The 24,051-nt window shown below is 36.3% G+C and overlaps 1 protein-coding gene across 2 annotated transcripts in view; it reads left to right on the top strand.

The window, feature by feature from the left end:
- Positions 1-24,051, top strand: part of LOC6047340 (protein dead ringer) — a 148,410-nt gene that overhangs the window by 5,726 nt on the left and 118,633 nt on the right. For both annotated transcript variants that reach the window (XM_038262820.1, XM_038262819.1), the window contains exons 2-3: positions 20,097-20,278; positions 20,439-20,956. In XM_038262820.1, coding sequence (XP_038118748.1) covers positions 20,097-20,278; positions 20,439-20,956 — 700 coding nt within the window. The remainder of the gene's footprint in view (positions 1-20,096; positions 20,279-20,438; positions 20,957-24,051) is intronic.

Here is a 24,051-nt window from a genome sequence, read left to right as displayed (position 1 = left end):
TATATCCATTTCCTGCTCATTGACGAGGCCCATAAATAAAAAACTTCGCCCACTTTTTTTTATCCAACTAATTGAAATCTTCCACGTTCACGGATGCAAAACCACAAGAAGGCCCTAATTAAAGCAAATAAATAGGCGTGGTCTCCCTTCCGCTCAGCTCGCTGCCGTAATTCGCTGCTCATCGCGAGAAATTCATTCATGTATTGATGTATTTCATTGTTTTTTTTTATATACATTTTTTATACCTACCGCATACACACAGCTGGCAGCAGCAATCACACATTTATTGCAGCTGACCGCGTTTTATTTCCCCTACATCCATGGCGGTTTTTTTCTTTCTTTTTTTCGTCTCTCAATATCATGGAATGAAAAAAGGGACGTCGAATGCATCCACACAGCCAAATGTGTAACTGTAACCGCTGTCCGTTGAAATTTATGATTGGAGTTATTATACACTAGAGTGTAACAAAAATGACATTTTGGCGGGCATTCAAGGGTTTGTTCTGGTTGGCATACTAAACCCAAATCCAAAATATGAGCTCGATTGGACGTAACAGGAGCTGGCGCTCCGCCCTTCAATTTTAAATGGGATTTAACCCGTAAAAAAAGATTTTTTCAAAAATGTCACTTTTTGAGGCATTTTGGCCATTGAAGCGTTTACCAAAAACATCACTGGCGTGTAGGCCAGATCCTTGCGCATCTTTTGGTATATATAACATTGAAATTTGGAGCATCCTGGAGCTCGGTACAGATCTTCAAAGATTGACATTTTTTCGAAAAATCGGCCCCGGCAAAATCAGATGGCGTCTAGGGCGTCGCGAGGCGCGACGCATATCTTTTTTGCCGGGACCGATTTTTCGAAAAAATGCCAAACTTTGAAGGTCTGTACCGAGCTCCAGGATGCTCCAAACTTCAATGTTATATATACCAAAAGATGCGCAAGGATCTGGCCTACACGCCAGTGATGTTTTTGGTAAACGCTTCAATGGCCAAAATGCCTCAAAAAGTGACATTTTTGAAAAAATCTTTTTTACGGGTTAAATCCCATTTAAAATTAAAGGGCGGAGCGCCAGCTCCTGTTACGTCCAATCAAGCTCATATTTTGGATTTGGGCTTAGTATGCCCACCGGAACAAACCCTTGAATGCTCGCCAAAAAGTCATTTTTGTTACATCCTATTATACACCCAACTGGCAGTCGCATGATTGTGATGCATGGCGGCATGAAAGTATATCAGAATCTGCATGAAATCTGTCCTCATGCATTTTTTGCGATATAGGAGTATGACATTTTTGCCCGTTACCGACAATTATCGACATTACCGACGGCTTTTTGGTTGTATTTCACAAAAAAAACACTCAGCAGAACGAGGAATGAACCACCAACTTCTTGGTTATTGATCCGACACGCTACCACCGCGCTATGGACGCTTGAAGTAAAGTGAGTGAAAGAGCACCAACATATGCTCTTTGGAGTGTTGCTCGGGGACGGGCCAGCATTATATGTGTTGGTGAGAACTGCAGATCGCTGAAATTTTTACACGCGGGCAAAAATGATCTACGGGCTTGCTGCAAAAAATGTTATAAAATATGACATTTTCTGCAGCAAATCCAATGTTGCAGATTTTGAGGTATATTTTTCCTTTGGGTGTATGAAAAGTTTTTTTCTTTTTGGATTTTCCATACAAGTTTTTATACAATTTTGTGGACTAGACATACAAAAAGAGCATGGTTTCCCTGGAAAATATATAAACCTGCGTTGGTAGGGTCACTGGTTGGAAGCTGGACTAACAAACCAAAGGTCGTCTGTTCAAATCCAGGATGAGAGCTAAGCAGCGATGGAATAATCATCATCAAAAGAAAATCTTTGGATGTTCATCTAATCTAATCTAATCTAATCAGACCCTAGCGCAGCCAATCTTTCGAAGGGATCCTGGAGAGTGCATTAGGTTAGATGACGCCTAGCACTCTTCTTGTCATTTATTAACATTTGTAGTGCGCCATTGCATTAGAATGCAGTGAAACATCACAAGCGTTAAAGCGGCCAGGCCTACTGCGTAAAGCCGTATCGCAGAGATGACTCGTAATTGGGTTGAGTTTGAGCACTGAGTGTTCGAACAACAACACAATTCTGAATCGACAGGGGAGGAAGAAGCGTGGGGACACACCACCATACGCTCCGAGATTTTGGTTGTATTCGTTGGGAGCACCATGCTAAGAAGGTTTGGTACTCCGGGACCCTCTGGGATGGGACATTGTATTTCCACGAATGCCCTGGACACTATTTGCCGTGGTTATAGCGCCACAACTCGCTCTCTGATATAGTATTCCTAATTCCAGTTAACTCTTACCAAGTCGTCATGGCCTAGTGGTTAGCATTTTTGCTTACCAATCCAAAGGACGGAGGATCGAACCCCGCCTCGAGTGACTTTGATTTTTCGTTCATATTCATCATTTCAAATTTATGTGTTCTTATATTTCTCTTTGAGAGCAGATGGGAATCGAACCCAGAACCATTCGCTTACAAATCGAACACCGTAACCAGTCAGCCACGGCCGCTCCGAAAATCTTTGGATGTTCATCAAGAGAAAAAATCCGAAGTGTGCTGGCTCTCCTCTTTCGCGCACGAAAGATCGGTAAAAGGAATCTAAAAAAAAATATCTTCTTGATTATTCGGCGGAACATCTTTTTCACTACTACACTTGCAAGTGTAACGTCACACGTCGAAATATGACCTGTTACATTTTGTAGATGGGCAATGTGTGTAAACAAAGTGAAATGAATATTTTTAAGTGGTGCTGATAAGGAAATTCACAAAAAAAAACATCAGCAGATTAATTTTCTTGAAGAATTTCGGGAGCGATTTTCTTTTGCGTGATTTGCCTCCTCTCTTTTTCGCGGGTGAAGGAAATTCGCAAACAAAAAAGTTTTTTTGCGATTATTCCATCCCTGGAGCTAAGTATACAAAGAGCCTTCAAACACCTAGTTTCGAGTAGGAATCTTGCAATATAGAACAACAAGGCCGTTATACAATATTGATAAAGATCTTATACATTATGCGACACGTCATCAGTGAAATATTTCGCTTTCAATTTTAGGAAGCCCTCGCCCAAATTAGCAATTTTTATATTTTGTTAACAGTTTTTTAAGCCTTCTCCACCAACTCACACGAAACCGGAAATAGTTGCCCCGACCCCTCTTCGATTTTCGTGAAACTTTGGTAATTTTGGTCCCTGATCACGAATTCGAGGTCCATTTTTCGGTATCTCGTGACGGTGGGGCGGTACGACCCCTTTCATTTTTCTGGTTTTTACTAAGACACGTTTTTCAGTGATTTGTAGCTCGCAACCGTGAATAGATAGAAATTCGGAATTTTGAGTACGCCATCAAATCGGGCGTCTAATTTTACACAAAAGTCCTTTTGTCACCAAATTTCTATCACTTCAGCTACAAAAACAAAAAAAAAATAAAGAGGTCGTACCGCCCCACCGTCACGAGATATCGAAAAAATGGCCTCAGATTCGTGATCAGGGACCAAAATTACCCCTTAGAGCAAAGTTTCACGAAAATGGAAGAGGGGTCGGGGCAACTGCTGTGTGAGTTGGCATAATAAAACTACTTTGGACAATCAAGTCTGTTTTCTATGAGCAGAATATAATAAAATGTTTTTTTTTGCATGTGATCATCATCACCAAAAAAAATCTTTGAACGTTCATCAAGAGAGAAAATCCGAAGGGAACATGGCTCTCCTCTCTCGCGCACGAAAGATCGGTAAAAGGGATCTAAAAAAAACATCATCTTGATTATTCGGCGAAACATCTTTTTCACTGCTACACTTGTAAGTGTAACGTAACACGTCGAAAAATGACCTGTCATATTTTGTAGGTGGGTGTGTAAACAAAATGAAATGAATATTATTAAGTGGTGCTGGTAAGGAAATTCGCAAAAAAACATCAGCAGATTGATTTTCTTGAAGAACTTCGGGAGCGATTTTCTTTTGCGAAAATGATTTTTTTGCGATTGCAAACTATGTTCCGATGGATCGTTTTAGTAATTTTTAATTTAAAAAACCTACAGATGTGATAACCTTTCCTGAATTTTTGTAAACTTAAGGTGAATCATTTATTTTTATCAAATTAAAAATATTTTTTTTCACACTCATGCTTCAGCCTTAAAAATATATATGTTTAAATATAAATTTTGCTTCAATATTTTTTTTTATTTGAATTTGCAAAAAATGGGCTTGTGAATATTCGAAAATTTGTATCTAGCGAAAGAATTTCCTGATTCTGGTTATGTTTGGACTTTCCAGGTTAAATAGAATTACGATAAAAATACCGATTTTTCATTTGACGTCTAATCACTTCAATTTTCAATGTTCTAATTTTTCAATTTACTTTAGGAGACTAAAAATTAAAAAAAATATTTAAAATTGTTGAGAAACGAAGTTTTAATTGGCTATTTTTTAAATCGATTGTTAACTTTTATGAACACATCCCGCAGGTGGGAATTACAAAATGAAGGTCTTTTCAATATAAAGTTAAAATAGCTGTTAAAGTATCTGATTTTGTTATCAGAAAATCCTGATCATCGGTAATGAAAAGAAAAAATAATAACAACCCAAAACCTTAGGTTAAAAATTGTTGTTGATCAGATCTAATGTGAAAATTCCAAAAAGTAAGTCAGCAGTCATAACTGATTTTTTAAAATTATTTTTTATTGTTGAATGTTTGTTAACTAAAAGAAAATTTAAACCAATTTATTAATGAAGATTATTTTGGCCTTGAAATGTAGTCTTTATATTGAAATTTTAATAAAAGTGATGAATTTGAAAGTTGATTTTTTAATTATTGATATACTCCCCCAAATAATCAATAATTTGTTCGATTTTTTTCTAAGTGTGCATAACGATGTCTATTTTTAATTTTTTTGGTAATGCAAAAACTTTCAAATATTTTTATCAAGTTCAGTATTTTGAATATTTGCTCACATGGATATTTAGCCTGGTTTCTGTTGAGTGTTACATTGTTCAAATGTTGAAAAAAATGGTAAGCCATCAGCAAATGTTTAGTGGTGTGTTTTAGGCTAAAAAAACTTTTAGCATTACAATATATTTAATATTTAATGAGAATCAACAAATAATAATAGTAGTTTATGCAACAAGTTGCAAAAAGAGGATTTTTTCAGCACGAGTCGTACATTTATCCAACGAGGTTCACCGAGTTGGATAAATACGAAAAGTGCTGAAAAATCAAGTTTTGCAACGAGTTCCATACAACATTTTTTGCAATTCCAAAAAACACACACTTAGTGAAATTTTATGTCAAATTTTCTTTTTTTTTGTCAATAAATCGTTTGAATCAAAAAAATGTTGAAAAGTGTTACTTTTCGAAACAAGTGCTGAAAAGTTTCAACTTTTCAGCACCCATTTGAGTGCTGAAAAGTAGAACTTTTCAGCATTGATTTTGAAAAGTGTTGCTATTCGATTCTGTTATTTTTGGTACAGAAAAGTAGGCTATTTCGTAGTTCAAGAATGACAGGAAAAGTAAGTAGTTTCACGACGGAATCACAAAAATATTATTTTATGCTTATAATTAATAAAAATTATCAAAATTAGTTATTTAACATTGCGAAAAGCATGTACCAAATTTAAGTGTTGGGAACATTTTATTTCAATTCGGATTTTACTTCTGATAATCTAATCACGATTTTGTTTCGCTATCTTATTTTTTATTGTTGAGCTTTTATATGACCCCTAAACTACTCTAAAGTGATTTAATATTGTTTAATACAAGATGGTGGCTAAAATGGCGGTGATGAAATATTGAAAAAATGCATTTATCTATTTTTAAGGCAACCATTAAATATTGACTAACATGGGGTGGCAGAATTTGAATTTGATGTTAAAAGAAAAATAAAAAAAATATGAAAAAAATTGTTCATGGTTCGATTATCGAAGTCCCATCCAAAGCTTCGGAATAATCGAACTTCGGATAATCGAGTCTGGACTGTATAAAGCATTTTATAATTTTTTTTCAAAAGTTTTAATTTTATTTTATTTTAATGTTTTGACTCTCCCCCCACTTTGACCCAATCCAAAGCTTTAAATATAATTTGTACCATTCTTAATATGGTACAAAATCTAACACTGGATTTATTTTTTAATTTTCAAATAAAACAATTAATTGAAATATCAAAATTTCAAATGAATTGTCTTTTAGATAAAGAGCAATGTTTACCGGCATTTATAGGTGTTTTTTAGGAAAATGATCAATTCTTGCAATTGAATAATATGAGAGAAACGCATTCCTGCAAAAATATGTTCCATCCGCAGGGAAATTTTGAATCAAGAGTTACCAAATGTTGAGCTAGCTTTTAAAATTCGGAATTATAATATTCATTAGTAAAAAGCATAACGTTTCACACAAGTTTCCTTTTTAACATTGAAAAACGAATCAATAGTTTCCGAGATATTGCGAGTAGATGGCACTTAGAAAAAATCATTTTTCACTATATTTAATCTTTTTATATTAGCAACTAGCAGTCCGGTCAATAATTTCTGTAATAACAAATAAAGACAATTTTCTCTGTTTTCAAAACATTGTTTGTAGGGGTGTATTTACTTTATGAAGTGTTTTTAAACTTCTAAAAATTACCTAAAGATGCCTATTACTATAAAATTGTGCATCTTATAAAAAATGTGCAAAGTCATTTTCGATTTTGATTTGGTGTTTTATAATGAGTTTTAAGAATATGCTTCATTTGGATTTGTTATTTCCAAATATCACATTCTTTACAAAAATTAAAAAAATAACTCCGGTAGTAGATTTTGAACCATTTCAAACTCTAACACAAAAGATGCCTTTTAAAGCCTCTAAAACATGTTCAAAAAATCGAAAGTTAAAAAAGTATTTTGAAAATTAAATTTTTAATAAAGAAAAGTAAACAAAATATCCAAATCAATAAATTCTACTACAATTACACTGCTCAACTGCACTAGCCTTTTTGCAGTCACTGCAATTTAAAATTGCAGTCATCTATCCATCTAGAGCACCCAATACAACGTGTGGGAACCATAACTGGTCCATACTTTGTGGCACACACGCAATTCAAACGACACAAAAACGGAAATCCATTGCCTCATCAGCCGAGTTTCTAGGAAATTTCTCAAATTAAGGTCCCTCCACACCAATCCGTGCAAGGTCTACAGACGTAGCAAAAATTTCCCAACTGCGAAGCGTGTGAAAATGCGCTTTCGTGAAAATTGAAAATGGCGACCAATTCTTAAGGTGCGCGCACACCCAACAACATCCAACGAGACAGTGAAATTGTATCCGTCAACGCAACCTTCTCGACTTTCGACTGCACCGAATAATTGCCAGCTTCTGAGACAATTAACTCCGCAAGGGGCACTCCTTTCGCTGGGATCAGCTGTGCGTTGCACAGCCTACTAGATCCGCCAGAGTCGTCCGATGTAATTGTCGGTTGCTCCCCCCCGTGTTAGTTACCGCTGCTCGGGTTGACAGCAGCTACTTCTCGGTGCATCTAAGCAGGCCCAGACAGGCCGCCGGCCGGGGTTGACAACGATTACCCAGCCCGGCTTAAGATGATGATTACGGTTATTGGAGCGAATTAGACGCGATCATCGGCACCACTGGACGTGCCTCTGCCGGTTGACATGTTGCTCGTTGGTCAGGTTAGGTGACACGTGAGAAAATGTAGATTTTTGCGGGTTAAGGCGCCTTGTTGTCACAATCTAATTGGGGCTTGAGTAAGAAGCGGAGTGATTATCAGATCCTGTGGTGTGTTTTCTTGGGTACGTGGATACTTTTGACAAGAAATTTCATAAGTTTAGCCATTTGCAAAATTTGTGCCAGAAACTTGGGGATGACTCCTAACCCACGTGATTACAAAAAGTAGAAACCTTATATTATATGGTGCAATTTTAATTGCACCTTTGGTGAGACCCTTAGAAATGCGCAAGTGCACCAGAGTCGATTGGAAGTGCAAAAAGGGGAAGCAATTCATTTCATTTTATTCACCTCCAATTAGTACCTTCCCTCAGGAGGGGGAAGGAACCAAATTTCGCCCCAGGTGTATAAAATGGGCACCTTCGGGTTAGCACGTAAGGCCTACAATTACTAAGGCCTGGCAGCAGCGCGTGAAGGTCTCCCAGCTCGATCTCGTCGCCCGGGGTCTGGTATATAAAATTATGATTTTTTTTCTCTGTTTCTTGTATGTTATACTTATATAAACACAAATGAACCCTATTAACGGTTGCGCGCATTTATTACAGAGGGGCAATTGAATAATGGCGAGTAATTCCAGTAGTCGCGAGGTGTGCTGTTTTTCCTCTTCATCTGGTTGTTTCTCCTGCCCTCCCTCCCTTTTCGTTGCAGTTGTGGTTCACAGGTAGAGGTTAGGAAAAAAAAAGTGCTCCGGCAAAACTAAAGGCCAACAAATAAGTGCTCGAAACCATTCAACAATCCAACCAACCAACGGTAATTAATTCAAAACAATTATCCAGCAATTAATATAAATTAAGTTGAAATAAAAGGTGCACTCGAACGCGGTAGCAACAATAACATTACAAAAAAAATGTAATTGCAATAGATGTGTGGTTGAAGGTAAATGTGGGTGGTTGTGTTTAAAATGCCATGTAAAGTTAAGGTGTTGTAAATGTGTTGAATTCACGTACAACAATGAGTTATTTTTGTACATTAATTCTCATAAAGAAGCATGTGAATTTTGGAGTCCCCAGAAAAAAGTGCACTTTGTTTTTTTCCTAAGTTTGTAAGGAAATTAAGGGCGGTTCGCTCTCCAGAAATTGAATCCAGAAATTGAATACAGTATGGACATTGGCTATAATCGTATAAAAAATCATACCAACATCAAAAAAAACTATAGTGCTTTGGAATCGAGATGATGTCAGCCATCGATTGCACTCATAATTACAAGAAAATTTTCACAAAATACGTAATTTTTCTGAATTTTGAAAATCTGGATTCGGGATCGGGATTTTTCATACATTTCGAATATTATAATTTTGGTTTTAAAAACTAAAAATATTCTCAAAACAAGGTTTTTTTTGGGAAAAAAATACAATATAGGATCAAACGATCGGAATTTCTTCATACATTCAAAATTCATAACACAAAATTTTTATACATTTCGTAGGTAGTAACAATATTTTTTAAATTCTAAAATAAATTACATAACTACGTATTTTCGAAAAAAACACTTCAAATTTCAGTTGGGTAACAAATGATCGAGATTTTTTCATGCATTTTGAAAGTTGAAACACATTTTTTTTAAATACTCAAAAGTTTCCAAAAAAATATTCAAAATTTCAAAGTTTCAAAATTTATTACATTCAAAATGTTTGAAAGAAATCCGATCAGTTGATACCCATATTGCAAAAAAAAACTGAAATGTTGAATATTTTTTCAAAAATTCGTAGTTTTGTGAAAATATTGAGTATTTTCAAAAAAGGTTTATTACTTTCGAAATGTATAAAAAATCCCAATCATTTGATAACAATATTGCCAAAAACTGATATTTAGAGTATTTTTTCGAAAATACGTAGTTTTGTGATAATTATTACTATTTTCAAAAAAACTTGTATGACATTCGAAATGTATGACATAACATGATCATTTGGTACCATAATAGCAGTAACAAATATTTGGAGGTTTTTTCAGAGTAAAAATTGGCATATTCAAAATACAGGAAAAATACGTACTTTTGTGAAAATTTCCATGTAACTATAATTACAATGGATAGCTGCCATCATCCTGATTCCAAAACACTATATTTTTTTATGTTTGAATGATTTTCCATTCGATTATAGCCAATGTCTCCCATATAGCCAAAATCCCATAATCTCTCCCAAGTAACATTTTTAAACCAACTAGCCACCACCTAGTTTAATAATTGAGGTTTTATGGTAGCATCTTGATAGCTTAATAGTTTTATTTGGACATTTACCGCAACCAAAAAGCAAGAGCTAATTAATAGGCTTTTACAAGGATTTTTGCCTCGGATATAAAACCTGGTTAAAATAAAAGCCGACTGGCTTTCAATAAGGTTTTATGAAAGTTGTAATAATGGCTTGAAAACCAGTTGGCATTGCCATGCCAAACGGTTTTATCGCATGCTTCATTGAAACCAAGGGTGTTGTAGCTGTCGAGTGCCATTAGGCATGCAGAAAACTCACTTAAAACCATAAGCTCCTAAACGAGCATTTATCGCAGCCAAATAGCATTGCTTAAATATGACAATATAACAAATGTTTGGTAGTATGTGTGAACGCTGTGTAAAAGGGGTGTCGAACTAAAAAGTGACCCCGTTCGTTTGACAACAGTTGGCGTCAAACCAACGGGGTTTGACTGTATGGGTAAACCGATGCCTCAAAATGGCTTCTTCAATCATAGGGAAGGCCCCCAAAAAGTTTGAGCAGATTAAAAAAAAAGTCCCTACACGGAGAAAAAAGAGTTCCCAAAATCGTGAACAAGCGTTCATGAAAATGGGAACCACGAACAAATTGTTCAAATGCCATTGTTAGTTTTTCAAAATCGTACCATGTAATTTGAACACTTTGTTCGTGGTTCCCAATTTCATGAACGGGTGTTCATGATTTTGGGATCTCTTTTTTCTCCGTGTATCAAAAGAAATGAGTAATGAAGTAATGAGTAAATATGCTTCATTACTCATTTCTTTTGATAGGATCTACAGATTTTCAATATGATTGACAAGGGAGCAATTTACTACAAAAACAGCCATGTTGAAGAGGAATGATGTTTTTGAACTGATTGTATTCACTAAATGAATCGTTTTTATATGAAACAAGAGAAGCGTAACATTTGAGAAGTTATGTACAACAATACAAAATGGTAGTATTAAACAGTCAATCAAAACATATTTTCTATTGTTGAGTTTGATACATCACAAATATTTCCTAAGAAATAGCTCAGTATGACCAAAGTCACTCTACATCTCCAATAAAAATCGTAGGGAATCTCATCGCTATAAAGTTGCCTTATGTCAACACAAACATCCCGTGCTGTTGGAGACCACCTCGTTGAAGCCCTCGTGGTGGCCTCTGGCCATGGTCAATCAAATATCTCCCCGTGATGTGCAGTGTCGGATGGCTTGCAGGTCCAGCCAGTTTTTTTTCTCCTCATTTTATTAATTATTATCCACTTCTCTGCACCTCAGATTTAAGTCAAATATTGAGAAATTGAAAAAGTCAACAAGCCTGCCGCGTCTTGACCGGGATGTGTTTAATTATTAAAACCCTCTCACTTGTGCTTGTCTGGCCGCCTCTTGGAACCGGGCCAATGACCACCAAGGCCTTGGCGACGTCCGACACTTTCGGACACTTGTTTTCCCCCCTCCCTTTGTTTTGTTGATATTTGTTTACATTACATTTTCTTGTTTTATTTCGTGTACAAGCTCCTTTGGTCTTTTCCGTTGATCGGAAATCTACTCTTTTGCTTAATTTTTGTAGCTTGCGTTCGTTTCTTCTTCCCCTTTTCTCCTCAAGTCGCCCCACTTTAATCTCTTTGATTTTGTTTGTAAGGTCCCTCGTCCGCATGGCCAACTTATCGCGTGAATATATCCATAATTCATCGGATGGGGCTGTCCAGCACCATTTTTTTTTGTCTGTGTGTGATGTTTCGCGCTCCACCACTCAAACTTCCGCTTCCGGTGCTTTGTCGGAGCGGCTCCAAAAATCCTCCTCAGGGCGGGATTCCAGTGTGGGGGGGGGGGGGAGAGATTGAGCCACTCTTGACAGCCGGACATGAGCCATTGAAAAACAAATCAACCTCAAATCATGCTTTGAGGCCGTACATCGCGATTGCGCGTATTTGCGTAAGAAAAGAATTTCATTACGGGGCAAATGTTTCACTTTTATTTTATTTTTACTCGGCAAGATGGGACCGGACACAACTGCGTGTTTGGAAACTTTGTTCAAATGGAAATTGACGATACTCGGGCCACTCCTTGATCCATTAGAGATCGATATCGGACGGGGTAAGTCGAGCGACGTGCCGGTCACGTTTGGAATATGAATCAATAACTCCGTAACTGCTTTGCGCTGAAAAAAAGTGTTTCTGCCATTAAAAAAATGTTATCAAATTTGATAATTTGGTAAAAACGCAATAAAACAAAATATGTATTTCTTAACAAGATGTTTGCACAAAATATTTAATTCAGAATCTTCAAAGTAAGTAAACTTTGACGTTCCCAAAAACAAACACTCAAAAACTTGAAAAAAATTTGAGGAACGGAGTTTTCAAATTATTAATTTAATATTTTAATTGATATTTTTACAGTCTTCACCACACTTATTCAAGACTCGTTTTGGATCGTGCCTTCGATCGTCATGTTCAGCACTCCTTTTCCTGTGAAATAACAATAAAAAAAACCGACCAAGCATCGACACCATGGAATGTCGCACCACGGCTTGATTAAATAAAGAAATAAAAGTTAAGAATGAAGTTATAAGGAAGGGTGCGCGCTATGACTGAAAAAGTGATCAAATATCACTTGCCGTCCAGACTTGAGGATTTATTGGAAAAGGGTCGAAACCCCTCCAATAGTGTCCTTGGAAGAAAGGAAAATAAATCGAATTATGAACTGGTAAATGCTGAGTGACAGGTTGCTTGCGGTAGATTCAAATTTTTTCTATAAATTTGATATGCTACCGAAGCGTCATAATTGGATTTATGGGGAGAAATGGTAGAGCTTCGATTTTACTAGCCGTAACGTATAATTAATTCTTAACTTTGTTGATGTATAATAGATTAGATGTTCTTGAACACGCTCCAATCAACAAAATTGAATTTTAGTGAATTTCCTGCCAATAAATAAAATTGTTAATTTCGGGTAGAAATGGTATGAAATTATGCCCGAAATTTTCAATGCTTTGTATGTAAAATTTAAGTTTCGATAAGTAGATCAATAGTTATGAATCAAAATGTGTTTTCGCATAAATCCGGATGCTAGATAAATGACCTGAATTCGTACCAAATGTTACTATGTAATTGAAAGACCTTTCTAACGAGCTTAAAACTTTGAAGATCTGGCAACCCTGTATCAAGTTATGACCACTTAAGTGATATTTACTATTTTCAGGCCGGATCTCATTTAAATGTATGTGTGTTAGGGTGGTCCAAATCCGGGCTTTCTCGAGGCCACCCCCTGAAATCAAAGATTGACCCATCACTAGACTAAATTCCAAATTTGAGCTCATTCAAACCATGGGAACCCCTCCCCCTAATCGCTTGAAGTTTGTATGGGGAAAATCGTCAAAATGTATTCAGTTTTTTACCTGTGGAGGGCGCAATTGTCGTCCAATCTTTTTCAATTCTCTGATGTAGGACCTTTATTAATTTTAGAACAAGTTTCCCGAAGACACCATAGTTTTAGGATTTTTGGCTGAAAAGTTATTAGCTTCCGAAAAGGATAGTTCTTGAGCGGCCGGCTCAAATGCAGTATTACGCTCTATTGAAATGTTAGTTTTGATTTAAAAATTTTGAAAATATTGTTTTCGAAATGATCGGAAAATTTCACGAATGTTTCATAGGTAATTCTCCGCCAACTCACACAGCAGTTGCCCCGACCCCACTTCGATTTGCGTGAAACTTTGTCCTAAGGGGTAACTTTTGTCTCTGATCACGAATCCGAGGTCCGTTTTTTGATATCTCGTGACGGAGGAGCGGTACGACCCCTTCCATTTTTGAACATGCGAAAAAAGAGGTGTTTTTCAATAACTTGCAGCCTGAAACGGTGATGAGATAGAAACTTGGTGTCAAAGGGACTTTTATGTAAAATTAGACGCCCGATTTGATGGTGTACTACGAATTCCGAAAAAAACGTATTTTCATCGAAAAAAACACAAAAAAAGTTTTAAAAATTCTCCCATTTTCCGTTACTCGACTGTAAAAAATTTTGGAACTTGTCATTTTATGGGAAATTTACCCAAAAATTTTGACCCAGAAGGGTCATTTTTTCATTTAAAACATTTTTTTTCATTTTGAAATTTCGTGTTTTTTCTAACTTTGCAGGGTTATTTTTAGAGTGTAACGATGTTCTACAAAGTTGTAGAGCAGACAATTACAAAAATTTTGGTATATAGACATAAGGGATTTGCTTATAAACATCACGAGTTATTGCGATTTTACGAAAAAAAGTTTTGAATAAGTTACTTTTTGCGTTTCTTTTAGTTTCGTCGTCCGTGTCTGTCGCGGGTGACCATGAACAGCCATGATCGATGACGACCAACTTTTTCAAAACTTTTTTTCGAAAAATCGTGATAACTCGTGATGTTTATTAGCAAACCCCTTATGTCTATATATCAAAATTTTTGTAATTGTCTGCTCTACAACTTTGTAGAACATTGTTACACTCTAAAAAATAACCCTGCAAAGTTAGAAAAACACGAAATTTTAAAATGAAAAATTTTGTTTTAAATGAAAAAAAATTACCCTTCTGGGTCAATGTAGATTCGAAAAGTACATTAAATTTCCCATAAAATGACATGTTCCAAAAAAATTTACAGTCAAGTAACGGGAAATGGGAGAATTTTTAAAACTTTTTTAGTGTTTTTTCGATGAAAAATGCGTTTTTACGGAATTCTGAGTACGCCATCAAATCAGGCGTCTAATTTTACATAAAAGTCCCTTTGACACTAAATTTCTATCTCATCACCGTTTCAGGCTGCAAATTATTGAAAAACACATCTTTTTTCGCATGTTCAAAAATGGAAGGGGTCGTACCGCCCCTGCGTCACGAGATATCAAAAAACGGACCTCGGATTCGTGATCAGGGACAAAAGTTACCCCTTAGGACAAAGTTTCACGCAAATCGAAGAGGGGTCGGAGCAACTTTTCCTGATTTCGTGTGAGTTGGTAGAGAATTACCCTTATATTTTAACATTGTAAATCGGACCATTAGTTGCTAAGATATCGACTTTAGAAAATGGTGAGTTTTTTTGGGCGAGTCTTAGGAAACATCAATTTTCCTGTTTTTAAACCTTTGCATGGCAATATCTCAGCAACTAAGGGTCGTTTCAACAAAGTTCATGAAAGCAAAATAGAGAGAAATTTCTGGCATTGATGTCCTCCAGGGTTGTTAAAATATCAAAATGTCAGCCCTCAGCAACTACAATTATCCCGCCTGAATATTCATGACTCAAATAAAACTGCTTCTTCTCTCCTTATTGAAACTCTCAGCGCCGAACACGTTTTCGTGTTTACACACTCGCGATTGACATTTTCTTTTTCTCTCTCATTCCCGCGTCCACGATCATCCAATTTCGCAAGCGCAGTTTAACGGGACGTCATGCGTGGTCGGCACCTAATCGCCGACCCGCGTGCTTTCATTGCAGTTTTCGGAGAGATTGAGAGACTCAGCGGTGAGAGCGTAGAGTCGAGGAAAAGGGAAGGAGTGATAGATAGAGAATGCCATCGCTGGGAATCACGAGACACAAGAAGAGATCTCACAAGCTTTAGTGACGGTCGCTATACTCTTGGATGTTTTTGGTGCAGAGATAATCAATTGATAGCTTTTTTATCACTCATTTGCAACACTGATGTCCTCTAAAACATATAAAAAAAGTGTTTTTTTTGCAAATCATGTTTTAGTGACAAAAACTAATTAAATACAGCCCGATTGTTTTTACCGAGTCTCATTTTTTTCAGTGTAGTCTTTATCCATACCTACAACTTTGCCGAAGACACCAAATCGATCAAAAAATTTCTTCAAAAAATACAGAGTTTTGAATTTCCATGTATCATTTTTGTATGGACATTTGCCAAATTTGTAAGGAAAATTATATGGACAAACTAATGATGCAAAATTGCTTCGTTGGGCATACTGAAGGCACCAAAAATGTTTCTATCGGATTCAAAAATACAGAAAAAAATTGAATGACCGAATTCTGAGAGAATTGCTCTTATGGCCATCGTGCTACCGTTTGCCACCTACCATCAGTAAGGTTCCCCACGGAAATCCAAACTTGTGTCGCTAGAAGAATCCCCCAAAATGAAACGAAAAAAAAAATCACACACACCAATAATGTTGATGTTTTATGGGGTTAACGTGTGTAGATTTGGTGGGTGATGTTAAAAGTGTCAAATTAATTAAATTAATGTACCTTTTATCGTTAGGCACCTCATTCCTGCAATAGGGTTGCCAGAAGAATTTACGAAATCTGATGAAAAATGATTTTTTTAACCGAAATCTAAAACAAAAATTTGATCAAATTTACCTTTAAAAATATCTTCAAACTGGTCACCCCAACACAAAAATCCACCGTCATCCCAAATACTCTAATCAAATCGTCATTGGCGTCGTCACCCCAAAAACGCAAAATCAAGAAAGTGAGAAAGTCAAGGAAATTTCCCACCCAAAAAAAAAGAGTGTAGAAGAAGCACGAGATGCGGTGAAGATGAGCAGCATTTTTATAGCGGCTTAATTTGTGTGAAAATGTGTTTGTTGACTTTAAAGATGTCTCGCGGGGAATTTAATTGAATAATTTATTCGACGCTGACCGCCACCCCGCACAGTTTCGGGGTTTGACGTTAATAGTGTCAGCAGTGGATCAACTCATCTGGGAGAGTGAGAAAAAAAAGCTGGTTGCTTATGGGAATCGTTTAGCATATTTTAGTGGCAGTTTTTTTTTTCTCGGTTCGTTCTGGGTTGAGATGAGTGATCGTAAAGTATGCCGAAACGATCCCGCGTGTGATATAAAAATAAGTCATTTGTGTTTCGATCGAGCAACATCGAATGATGCAATAAATTTAGAACATTTGGTCCCGTGGCGATGTGGTGTGAGCGATCTGGCTTGGGGTGACAAGAGGAAGACTTTTAATTTGACAGAATTGGGGCACTTGAGATTCGCTAACGATGGATGTTTTTCAGATTTGACATTCTTGCCAGCTATGATATTTTGATGTTTAATATGTAAAATAATGTTTGTTTTTTTTATAACCATAGAAATAAGCAAAGAATCTAGTGTATTGATTTGTTTACATGCACTTTAATGCTATTTCAATAAAGCATTTCTTCAAGAAAGAGAAATTGATGTTTTTTTTGGTTTGGCTCAAATTTTGTGAGAACTTTCTAAAATTTTAAACAACACTGATTTTGGCTCAGGAACTCAAATTTGACATCCTCATTACGATCTGGTGCCATTTGGCCACCCTGCCACCAACCCGGAATATCCGTAACATGGTTCTGATGGACCAATTTCGGTAATTTCACAAGTACACTTTCCGACAAGTCAAACAACACTGATTTTTGCTCAGGAACTCAAATTTGACATCCTCATTACGATCTGGTGCCATTTGGCAACCCTTCCACCAACCCGGATTATCCGTAACAAGGTTCTAGGTGGCAGGGTGGCCAAATGGCACCAGATCGTAATGAGGATGTCAAATTTGAGTTCCTGAGCCAAAATCAGTGTTGTTTGACATGTCGGAAAGTGTGCTCGTGAAATTACCGAAATTGGTCCATCGGAACCATGTTAGGGATATTCCGGGTTGGTGGAAGGGTTGCCAAATGGCACCAGATCGTAATGAGGATGTCAAATTTGAGTTCCTGAGCAAAAATCAGTGCCGTTTGACATGTCGGAAGCCATATTAGACTTGATGTAGAATTCGACATCCGTTCCTGTGTAGTCGGTTCCGGAAGGGTGGCCAATTCATATCCGTAGGTCCGGGATCAAAGGTTCCGGAATATCTCCGTGGCCAAGTGACCGATTCCGAATTTCTTTGTAGATTCTGAAAATAGAGATTTGTCCGGTTCTTTTGAGGGGTCAACGAACTTATTTGGTCAAAAGAGGCCAAAGATACAGCATTTTAAAGGTTTTTTCGGTATCTCGCATCAGACGTTCGGACTGTAAGGGTGTGTAAGGGTGTGTGCTCGTGAAATTACCGAAATTGGTCCACCGGAACCATGTTACGGATATTCCGGTTTGGTGGCAGAGTGGCCAAATGGCACCAAATCGTAATGAGGATGTCAAATTTGAGTTCCTGAGCCAAAATCAGTGTTGTTTGACATGTCGGAAAGTGTACTTGTGAAATTACCGAAATTGGTCCATCGGAACCATGTTACGGATATTCCGGGTTGGTGGAAGGGTGGCCAAATGGCATCGGAACGTACTGAGGATGTCAAGTTTGATTTTCTGAGTCAAAATTAGTGCCGTTTGACATGTCGGAAGCCATATTAGACTTGATGTAGAATTCGACATCCGTTCCTGTGTAGTCGGTTCCGGAAGGGTGGCCAATTCATATCCGTAGGTCCGGGATCAAAGCAATATGCCTAATATGTCCAGAACAGGTCTTGGAGCAAATTGGGATGGTTTTTCTGAAGAATTTATGATAATTATCATGATTTGTAGATTGGGTTGCATACCCGGACAAAAACCTACCCCACTAGGTTCCGGAATATCTCCCTGGCCAAGTGACCAATTCCGGATTTCTTTGTAGATTCTGAAAATAGAGATTTGTCCGGTTCTTTTGAGGGGTCAACGAACTTTTTTGGTCAAAAGAGGCCAAAGATACAGCATTTTTAAGGTTTTTTCGGTATCTCGCATCAGACGTTCGGACTGTAAGGGTTAAACCCTTTTGAAATGTAAGTCTTGGTTTTAAAATTTTGAAAAAAATGTTTTTGAAAAGACCGGACAATTTCACGATTATTTCATATTTTAACATTGTAAATCGGACCATAAGTTGCTGAGATATCGACATTAGAAAATGGTGGAATGTTATTGTGAGACTTAGAAAACATCAATTTTCCTGTTTTTAATCCTTTGCATGGCAATATCTTAGCAGTTAAGGGTCGTATCAATAAAGTTCAAAAAAGCATAACAAAGAGAATTTTCTCAGCCTTTCAAAAATATTTTTTTTAAGGGGGCAAACATGGGCACTAATTTCAACTGGAAAACGGTGCACTTTATCAAAATTTCACTAAAATACTTTTTGATTGCAAATACGATTTTACATCGAAAAATGAAGTTGAAAATTTTTGCGACCAATATTTCGATTTTTTGAAAAAAAATCAATGTTGTTTCAAAAAAAAAATAATAACTCGGTCTAAGATTTTTTGCCCATTCTAGAAATTTCTGAAAAGTTGGCATTTAATTTCCTCTAAAACATATCAGAAAATGAAAAAATGTTTTTTTTTTGCAAATCAAGTTTTAGTGACAAAAAGTGAAATTAAAAATCACCAAAAAATTTTTTTACCGTGTATCATTTTTTCAGTGTAGTCCTTATCCATATCTACAACTTTGCCGAAGACACCAAAGCGATCAAAAATTCCTTCAAAAGATACAGATTTTTGAATTTTCACTTATCATTTTTGTATGGACAGCTGCCAAAAAGGTATGGAAAATAATATGAAAGAAACAAATGATGCAAAATGGCTCCTTCGGGCATATCAAAGGCACCAAAAAAGTTTCAGTCGGATAAAAAGATTCAAAAGAAAAAACGAATGTTCGAAATCTCAGAGAATTGCTCTTTAATATTAAAATGCCGTCATCTGAGATGAATTAGATCTTCAGTCTAAATTAAGACAGCATTTTTTTCGAGCACTTATAAACTTTAAGTTTCAAAATCGATGCTTTGTTCTTGATTTATTTTAAAATGATTTTGTCTATATTTATCGAGAAATATCCAGAATTTTAAGGTTATTTACAAGTTTTTTTTTTCTTTAAGTAAAATATAATTTAATTTTGTATCATTGCTCAATTGATTTAAGATAGTGGTTCAGTTCGGATCCCACGATCACTACAAAGTAATATTTCCGTTGCCCATTCCATGGCCCAGACGGCGTCGTCCAAGATCTTGAAACGCCAACCGTTTTGGTCGTCTGCCAGTTCATCAACGGCGCCCTGCACGACTACAAGAGACGACGACATTTTATTCAGAATACATAACTCAATGACGTTTGAATTTTTGATCGCTTCCATAACGTCGCCCCCCTCGTGCGTGTGTGTGTGATTAATCGTTTTTAGCAGACGCTAATTTCAATTTAGTATAAGATTTTAACCCCTCTCTCTCTCTTCGTTCTTCCTCTTTCCACTTACCAGTCGATCCGCACCGAGGAGGACTCCGCCAGCAGCACTGGTGGTGAAGCCGGTGACGAAGGCGTTAATGTGGTAGCCGCAGCTGCGAGTTCCACACCGACAACCGAGTTTGACCAGCCAACGTCCCAGAAGATGACATCCGGGATGGAGTTTGGCCGCAGTCCAGATCATCACTCAGAGCTAAAGTGAGTAGGAGATGGTTTATGGTCGGTGGTACTTGATTTGAGGATGGGAGCACGGAGAAAAATGTGTATGAAGAAATTGAAACTGAATGTTTTCCGTACCTCCCAAACCAAATTAATTTATGATTAATTTGTTTCAATTCTAACCCACTTTCGTCCGCAGTCCCCACGTCGGCGGTCAGTTCGGAGCGGGCACCGGCCATCACCATCACCCGCTCGGTGTCCTCGGCAACCTGTCGGCGCTCAACATGAACGTCCAGAACCTGTCCGGGCTGTCCGGTCTGGCGTCGGCCGTCGGTCTCCAGCACGGGGACGTCCTGGAGAAGCTCAAGATGCAGGTGCGGGACATGAAGGTGGGCCTCGGCGGCGGGGATTCCGCCGGAGCTGACTTTGCGGCCTCGTTGCATGCAAGCTTCGGTGCAAGTGCAACGGCCGCCCTGCAACATCAGCAGCAGCAGCTGGCTGCGAGTGGGATTGGGGGGATGTTTGGTGGGGAAGGAGGTCACCGAGGGGGGATTAGTGCACAGGGCGGGGGACAAAGTAACAGTGTAAACAGTGGTGGGGCTAGTGGTGGTGGTGGTGGTGGAAGTGGAAGTGGGGGTGCTACAAGTGGGGGAAGTGTCACGTCGAATGGAGCGGGAAATTGGGCGTTGCCGAGCGTGCCACCGGCTGCAAAGGATGGTGAGTTTGTTTTTTTTTTCTTAATTATGTTTTCATTTGAAAAATCCATAGAAAATAGATAATAAAATAATTTGTGTAAGTTACGTACAAAATTCAGTATTTTTGCCATTCTGATCTGATATTTGAAAACTACACAATAAGGTTGAATAAACTTCAGGTGATCGGAATCATTAAAACCTTTTAACTGACCCCGATCGCATAAATGTCCCATATGCATTTTCATCGATTTCGAGTTATTGATGCAGTTTGGTTCAAAATCGTGTGCTCTTTCAAAAGAGCCTATAACATCCAGTACTTTGTTCTAGAAATCAGGCGTAAATCCAGTTTTTTTCGCGAAAACTTAACACGTAGCCTTATGTATGAGACAAACTTCAAATGCGTTTTTCTCAGCATGCTGTTTTTGCATATGGGACATTTAATCGAACATGAGCAGTTAACTAGTCTTTAGCCTAACCTAGTACCTTGCTAACCATAATTTTTAAATTCCTTTTTATCTTATTTTTCGCCATCTGTTTTCCCAAAAAACATTTACGGGCAAAGCTACGCACTAGAATTTCCATACATTTTTGTATGAGTAATATTCAAACACATTGGAAAACTTTTAGAGTAGCCACTTAAGTCGGGAAATCGAGAAAGTCGGGAAAAAGTCGGGAATTCGCAAAAATCCGCCAAAAATCGGGAAAAGTCGGGAATTTATGTTTTTTTTTGTCGAAAAGTCAGGAATTTTAAGCATACTTGTTTGAAAATTAATTAATTAATTATATCTTGAATAATTTTGTGATATTTTGAACAATTTTCAAATTAAATTCACTCAATTCTGCTATAGTAACATACTTTAAATTTAATGTTCTTTTCACTATTTTATTATATTTGAGTATGTGAAAGCTATTTAAGACATTCTAAATCTTAATAAATATTGGATGGAGTTGACACAATTTTTCATAATATTTTTTTATGAATCAAATGATCTCTATTAATTTTTACTTATCAACAAGAGGTAAAATTAATGAAAAACTTAAATAAAAATAGAGCCTGATAGTTATGATTCTATTTCATTTTGTCACATAGATTGAATATTCGTTTTTTTGTAAGTTTTTTTGATTGTTAAACGAAATTCATTAGGTAATTTCAAATATATTTTTTCTAAATGTTGTCCTTGAACTTTTTTGTGAGAATGGGTAAATTACCTTCTATAGATTGTTAAATTGCTTAAAATATTGTCTCTTCAAACATTTTGCTTAAAATAAGTGAGAAAATAGGAATTACATTTTTAATTCAGTTATCTTAAACTTTTTGCCATTTCCAGTTGAAACGAACTATCAAAAATTATACGTTTGCCATATAAAAAAAATAACATGAAGGTCATGAGTAATGTTGAACTTTCGATTTTATTTCGAGGACTTATTGTTTGTGTTTCTACTCTGAATCATAATAATAAATTTCCATTTTTGAAGCATAGTTGGATTTTTTTAAATTAATTTAGAGCTATTTTTTCGGTGGACATTGAGCATTTTGTTTGAAACCATTCCGTTTTTTAAATGATAGTGAATAAGTCGACTATTTTTTCATCAGCACCAAATTGTTTTTATTTTAAAGACAAAACCATACCTAAAAAAATTCAAAAGTATTTCAGTCTACTATTATGCGTAGTCAAAAATTTTACATTTTTTACATTTTTTAGAAATTCAAAAAATGTCTCCATCAATAAAAACTGATCAATGATTTGAAATAAGAAAAAAATCATTAGATAATTGAGTGCAGTTGGAATGACCATAAGAAAATATCAATGTTTTTTTGCATTCAATTTTTCAATTCTGGAGTCTTTTTTGAAAAGGTCCAATAAACCAAATTTTTAGTTTTTGCATTTTGAGTGTTTTTTAATACCCCTGACTCAAGGCGGTTTCAAAAACTCCCAAAAGCAAAAACTGGAAATTTGGTTTATTGGACCTTTTCAAAAAAAAAAAAATTCCAGAATTACTGTTTTTCAGAAAAAAATAGACCAAGATTTTTTAAGGAACAAATTTCTGTTATTTTTCTAATCTAACCAACTTAGAAACTTTATGTTTTTTTTTCGCACAAAAATATTTGTATTCTCATACTGTCCAGACTCGATTATCCGAAGTTTTGATTATGCGAAGTTCGATTATCCGAAGGTTTGTATGGGACTTGGGATAATCGAAACATATTGTTTTTTTTTTTGTTTTCTAACTTCAAAAATTGATTTCGAGTTCTGTGAAACTATTTTATTCAAATTTCAGTTGTTGAATGCCTTACAGCATGCCAAATATTTTTTTTTTAAATGTCTCATCAACCCTGCCAATTTGGATAACTTTAGATCATTTTTGGGGTCATATTCAAGCCAAACAAGACAACAACAAAAAATGTTCGTGGTTCGATTATCCGAAGTGAAATTTTTCCGATTTTCCGAATTGAGTCTGGACTGTATTATAAGTGGCAGTGTCTTTATCCCGAAAACCATAAACTTTGTGGGGAATTTATCTCATTTAATCAAAACATAGTGTTTTAAGAGCGCAAAAAAAAATATAGATCAATGATGCAAAATGACTTTGTTTCTTCCAGAAAGTTAAAAAAAAAACAAAAAAAACTTGAAGAAAAGTTGCATTTTACCTAATTGAACAACATAATTTTGAGTAATTATTGTTCTATGAAAAACAATTCATTTTATGTTTTATGTTTTTAAAGCAAATTTTGAGGAAATTTATTGTTTGTAAACGTGTACTTTTTCTTTGGCCAAAAAGTGGTATTTGAAATCATTTGGTATTTTTATAAAAGCCACAATAAAAATTTGGCAGCAAGACAACATCAGAGGTGCAAAATTTCCTGAAAAAATAGTTAGGCCGTTGCAAATATTTTGTGAAGTGTATGTCGCCCACCCCATCCTTTCAAAATTGGTCCGAAAAATCAAGGGACAAAAAATATTTTTTCAAAAAACTTCAAAATTTTAGTGAAAATAGTCAAATCAAATGAGAACAATCTAAAACGGATTTTTCTGCATTTATAATCATATTTAGCATGTTTGGGTTGGATTAAAAATATTTTGAATTTTTATGAAATTCCAATGTACAGCACCGCAA

This window comes from Culex quinquefasciatus, chromosome 3 (assembly GCF_015732765.1).
Source record: "Culex quinquefasciatus strain JHB chromosome 3, VPISU_Cqui_1.0_pri_paternal, whole genome shotgun sequence".
Classification (NCBI taxonomy): Eukaryota; Metazoa; Arthropoda; class Insecta; order Diptera; family Culicidae; genus Culex; species Culex quinquefasciatus.
This window is presented reverse-complemented; position numbering and strand designations above follow the sequence as displayed.